A 6,198-nucleotide genomic window follows, 5' to 3' on the forward strand; every position below is an offset into this window, starting at 1 on the left:
TTGTCTGATGATAGTAAATTTTCTTAATCCTGACCTCTTTTGTCTACTCATCATTCCCCCAAATAAAGAAGTGAATAGATAAATCAAATTTATCTCTTTTTATAGTTTGTCTTGTTTGTCCAAAATATATATTCTAGTAGCCAACACATGGACTTTGAATTTCTAGTTTCCATGGCTTTCTATACCTGTTTTGTACTAGCACTAGAGGAATGCTGGTTGGTTGGTTGGTTGGTTGGTTCTTCTCCACCCTGTTTATTACTCTAGGGGTGGGGGTGGGGGGGTGAGTACAGCAGTCATTCTGGTAGTTTTCCTGCACTGCAAAGCTGACATGGCTGAGGCACTAGTATCAGTAGTACAGGGCTACAGAAAAGACTTTTTGGCATGGCTCACTGCCCACAGAGAAGAAAACACTTTGAGGGCTCAGCTCAGTTTTACATACTTTGCATAGACCTGGGCCATTTGCATGATCTAGCAGAAGAGGTTTGATGTTCGAAATCTGTAAGTAATGATGATAAAGAAACTAGCTCCTTGACCTGGTTTGAATTTTAAAAATTTTGCCCTTTGAAATTTTTTACTTTTTGCCTTAAGTAAGTTAAAATAACATATATTATGAACCAAGCTAGCAGCAACCAATTTATCTGTGGATACGTCAGATTGGCAGACACTGTCTGATTTATCTTTTAGGATTCTAACATCACAAACATTTTTGCAGTAATCTCTGCCAGCATATTTGTAGTAATTTTTGTTTTTATGCCAGAAAACGTGTTGAAAGTATTTTAGTGGGGTCCGAAAGTATTAAGAAAATACTATTTTTAAAAGATCTATGAAACTCAAGGAATGTTATGGGGTGTTTTTTTCCTAGGTGTTAGGTTTCTGTTTTGTTTTTCATTTTTAAATGCTATTTTTCTACCTAAATTGTAGAATGTGTCAAGTAATTTTATTTTTAATTTTTGTAGATAGGTACAAAGTTACTTAATTTGTATTTCTGACACACAGCTCATTCTTGGAGGCTAAACCAGGAGCAGCATTAACATTTTCTGATATCTTGGTTTAGTATTTCTATCATGCCTGGAAATGTAATTATTACAGCTAGGCATTTATAGTAGAGGGGGGATGTGGGGGTTCATTCGTCTGATGAGGAGTATGTGATATGCATTAGAGGAATGCTCTAGTACCGCTTTTCTCTTAAAGCTAAGGACCTACTCCAGTTTATCTTGGATCTTTCAGCATACTTGGCATAGACAGTGGTACTCACTGTTGAAGAGCTAAGTGCTTATTAAGAGAATTTTCCCTATGTTGCAGTAAACCGTGTGCGCGTATTTTTTTAATCTGTAGGAAACCTGCACTAACACCATGTGTTCTGTTTTCTTTTTAGACTACGAAAAGGAAGCGTGGCTACATTAAAAATAAGCTCGTTTTTAAGAAAGGCAAGAAAATATCTAAGAAGACTGTTTAAATAACTATTCTGGTTCCTAACTTGAAGCAGTTGTCCTCGTGAGAACCAGTCTTTGCCTTTAGCTCATGTCATGTTTCACAACAACAGAGGGTACAGAACCATCACAGATCCAGGTTAATGTTCAAAATTTCCTGGCAATGCCTGATTTAAAAAATAAAATTGGCTTATTGAGAACAGCTGTTTTCGACTTATAAATGTGAAGCAAGACAGAGCACTGCTGTAAATATCTAACAGCAGATTTTTTTTTTATTGGTACATATTATCCTTCAAATCTGAGAATTTGGACTAACTGCACCAAAGAACCCTCTAATTTGGTCCCTGGCACATGCATACTTATTAATGTTTTTATTCTTTTACAAGACCTGCATTTTATTTGAATTACCCAAATAGCAATATATAAATTACGAATGATAAAATGTGATACAAGCTCCTTGAACCACACTAGTAAACTAGTACAGGTCTGAGAAAGAGGTATTAGAAACGTAATTATACTTCTTTGAATTATATTTATTTTCATGTTTCTCCAGTGCAAAGAATGTTTCATCAAATGCACATTTTCTGTTGCTTACTGTTTGCTCTAAGAAGCAGCTGCTGTCTCAAAGATGAACCTCTGAGCAACTAATTGATTCAAATAGTTTTTTTTCATGTTGGCACATTATTGCTGCTGTTAGCAGTTGTTTTCACCAGGTACTTATAGAGCAGATCTTATACATTGTTCATTCAAGGGCTAAATTTATATCCTTTGGAAATCATGGCAACTGAACAGAATGTTGCTTACCAGGATGGGGTTTATGGGGTTTGTATCTCAGCACTGAGGTTAGCACTATGTTTACATGTAAAAGATTAAGGAAAAAACCCTTAAAGTGGACAAAGTTCATTATCTCTGATTTCAAAATGACAAAGGATTTGTAAACTTTGCCTGGACTTCTCTCATTTTATAACAGTTTCACTTATCACAATGATTTTGTCCTCTGCTCCATGTTGTTTTAATCCCTTAAGCATTTGATGAAACACTCTGTAATGCTATTGGAATTTTCTAACTTAAAGATGTGACAGTTGTCAAAAATGCACTAAAATATAAATGGAGATTGAACATGTTCACTTTCCACCTTATAGGCAACTTTATATAGACTTGAACATTTTCTCCAGTTGTTTAGTAAACGTGAAAGAGAAAGGGTTTTTCCTGCCACAGGATATAACTTTTTTTATACAAACAAGCATAACTTACACCACTGCTTTTGGTGGAGAAGTGCAGAATAGTATGTACCTTTTATGAAGAAAAGTGTAATTTACAATATTCAGTGAGAATGTTACTGCTGATTTTCTTTTCCAAAGTGTAGAATATTCTTTGATTTATAGAATTCATTTTTGACCCAGATGATGGTTCTTTTACAGATGGCTGAACATTTTCACAAATAAAGTGTAACTAAATCTGGATTTCTGATAACTTGTTCATTTGGGGGATTTTAATTTGTTGCTTTAAAATTCAATGCAGAGAAGTTGTTGATGGTAGGGGAAATAAAGTTAATTCAAATTTTGTGTTATGTGTGTTGTCTTTTACAAATGTTTTTGAAAGGAGTTAAGAGCACTGAACACACTCTTCCTTCCTTGATCACTTTACAAAGATTTTATTTAGAGAATATGTATAGAAAAGTGCTAGATTCGTTCAACTTTGACCTACCATTTTATTTTGCCTTCTTTTTGCCTCAGAATGACAATCTCTTTATGGGTTAGTGAGGGGGGAAACAACTAAGGACTTTAACAAAAACCTTGCTTCATAAAGTTGTGATATTTAATTTGTCAAGTCTTCACTATAAAATTTTCTCTTTAAGAGCAGGAATGGTCTCTCAGTTTTAGGGAACACCACTTTGGTCCAATAGATTGCCTCAATGAAACAGAATAATGTAACAGCATTTGTGATTCTGTTGTATCAGAAAAACAAAATTATAGTAGTTTAAACACATTGGAATATAGGATAATTGGCTCAGAATATTCTTTAGCTCTCTAAATTCATTTCATGTATGATCAGTAACACCAAACATTACAGAGGGATGTATTAAATATCAAGACCTCCAAGGTTTAGACTATACAATAGCTTTTGGTTTTGTTCCAATCTTGGAATTGAACAAAGCTGAGTTCTTCGTAGTATAAATTATAGGCAGTGAGGCAGTAAGTCCAAAGATAATGTGCAGTTTTGAAACTTACATTATTACCTAATTGATTTTGCGTTTGTAGTTTACTTCCTTTGAGTCACTAGGCCATGGCCAAGAGGCCAGCACCTTTTCATAGCTGAAGAGCTATAATAAGAGCATGAAATCTGTAGCTACTGTGCCTTAAAAAATTTTTAATTGTAATATATAACCATATTTACAATCTTAACCATTTTGAAATGTATAGTTCAGTAGTATTGAGTACATTTACATTGTTGTGTGGCCAATCTCCAGAATTTTCTTGCAGCCGCTATTTCTTGAATGGTGGGTTTTGTCAAACATCTGCCTTGATGTTCATAATATTCCATTGAGATAGGTGGAGTAATGGATAAACATAGAACTTAACAGCAGAGTGCAATTGAGATGTAGGAAATTGAAACTGACAAACCAGTAAGGAAATGTTATGATGTCTACTGTTTCTTTTAAACTTTTTTTGAATTGTGAAGTGTGACAGAGAACACAAAAATGTACACACCTTTGTGTGCACAAATCAAGCAACTCTAACCACAGCCCAAGTCAGGAGAACAGAATGGTGCCAGCATGCCAGAAGCCCCTCCCAGTCATGGGCCTGTCCCACTTCCCCATGCAAGGCTCAACTATCCTTGCTTTTAAGGTAATTACTTTGATTTCTGATTTTAATGCTTAATATATCTCTCTAAACATATTGTTTAATTGCACCTATTCTTTCAACAATACAAATGCAATCAAGTATTTTTTAATCTAGCTTCAGTTTTTGTGAAACTCATCCAGAATATTGCACACAACTGTAAGTTTATTTTCACGGGTGGAAAGTATTTCCTTATATGTTGTCCACCCCCATCCCACTCTACCATTGATGTATATTTTGCATTGTTTCCAGTTTGAGGATATTACACATAATGTGCAATTGAGGTAGGTGGAGTGATGGATAAATGTAGAAATACATATTTTTACCTCTCTCTTGGATCTTCTGTGCATACATTTTGTGAGTTTTAACCTAATAAAGTAGAACTGCTAATTAGAACATGAAGGTTTTTGTTCATCACATCCTAATCAGCCCTTGTCAATCTTTAATTTTGCCTCTGTTCAGTTGAGCAGTGGTTTTTCATTGTTTTTCCTTTTCTATGTTACCAATGAGGTTGGCCTTTTGAAATCCTCTATAAGGTTTTAGTTCTAGTCCATTTTCTGTTGATTTTTTTTTATATTAGTACGAGTCGTTTCTTAGAATATGCCTAGGAATTCTTCGTTACTTGAATGTCTTATTCAATCTTGTGTGCCAACAGATTCCTATCCCCCATTTAAAAGCTATTTTCCTAAGCTGAGATGTGAAGATAGTCTCTTGTATTCTTTTCCAGATTTGTTTTTATCTTTTATACTTAGCCTAGAAATTCATTTGTTGAGTGCAGTGTGAATTTTTTGTTTAGGATTTTGTTTGGTTTGCATATGTATACCTAATTGTCCCTGCACCATTTATTGAAAAGACCATCCTTTTCCTACAGCTGTGCAGTACTCCTGCAGTAAACCAGGTATCAATATGAGTGTATTCTTGACTCTGTTGTATTCCACAGTGTGTGTTGACTTAACATAACTTGAAGATATAATTAAGATATGGAAAAGCAAGTCCCTCTCCCCTCCCCATTATGTTCTTTAAAATTTTGGTTGTGTATGGCCCTTGGTTCTAAAACTTATATGAAAAAAACCAAAGTTGTCAGTAACAAGAAAAAGAAAGCTTTTCAGGCTTTTGATTGGCATTGAAACTATCCTGGGAAAATTAGCACTTTTAAAATATTGTCTTCTATGAACATGGTATATTCTTTGATTTATAGAGGTCTAGATCATCTTTAATTTCTGTTTTATAGCTGTTAAATGGGTCATGCACACTTTCATAAGTTTTATTACAAGGTATATGTTACTTTTGATAAATACTGCCTTATAAAATTTTATTTTCCAGTTGTCAGTATATAGAAAGTTTAGTTTTATATGTTGAGGTTGTGTTCAATAATTTGTTAAACTCATCCTAATATATTCATATTATTTTTATTAATGCCTTCCTAACTGGGGAATAATTGCAGTTTAATTTCTAATGGTTATATGTTTAACTTTCTTGCCTTTGCTGCACTGGTTAGGACATCCAGTATAGTACCATGGAGAAAAGGTAACATCCTTGTTTTCTTCTCTCACATGGGAAATTTTTGGTATTTCACCGTTACGTGTGTTTTAATGTAGGTTTTTCTGTGGATATCTTTGATTAGATTGAGAACATATTTTTCACAGTTGCCAATAACTTTTTATCATGAAAAAGCTTTATCAAGTAATTTTTAAAATTTATTGAGATGATTTTGGTTTTTCTCCTGTATTCTGTTAACATAATGAATTAGAGACTTTTTGTTCACAGTATAAACTAAATTTGCATTCCTGGACTAATGATCAGTGCTTGATAGAATTTGCTGGTGTAAACCATTTGTGCCTTATTTTTCTTTGTGCAAATGTTTTTAATATATTCAATTATTTTAGAGACACAGATTGTTTTGGTTTTTTCTTATGTCAGTTTTG

General features: G+C 33.8%; 1 protein-coding gene across 1 annotated transcript in view; it reads left to right on the forward strand.

Moving 5' to 3' along the window:
- Window positions 1-3,000, forward strand: part of STT3B (STT3 oligosaccharyltransferase complex catalytic subunit B) — a 41,280-nt gene extending 38,280 nt beyond the window's left edge. The window contains exon 14 of the mRNA XM_081106440.1: window positions 1,376-3,000. Coding sequence (XP_080962566.1) covers window positions 1,376-1,456 — 81 coding nt within the window. The 3' untranslated portion in view covers window positions 1,457-3,000. The remainder of the gene's footprint in view (window positions 1-1,375) is intronic.
- The last annotated feature ends 3,198 nt before the right edge of the window (window positions 3,001-6,198 follow it).

The sequence above is a fragment of the Myotis nattereri genome (genome assembly GCF_964212035.1).
Source record: "Myotis nattereri genome assembly, chromosome: 14".
NCBI lineage: Eukaryota > Metazoa > Chordata > Mammalia > Chiroptera > Vespertilionidae > Myotis > Myotis nattereri.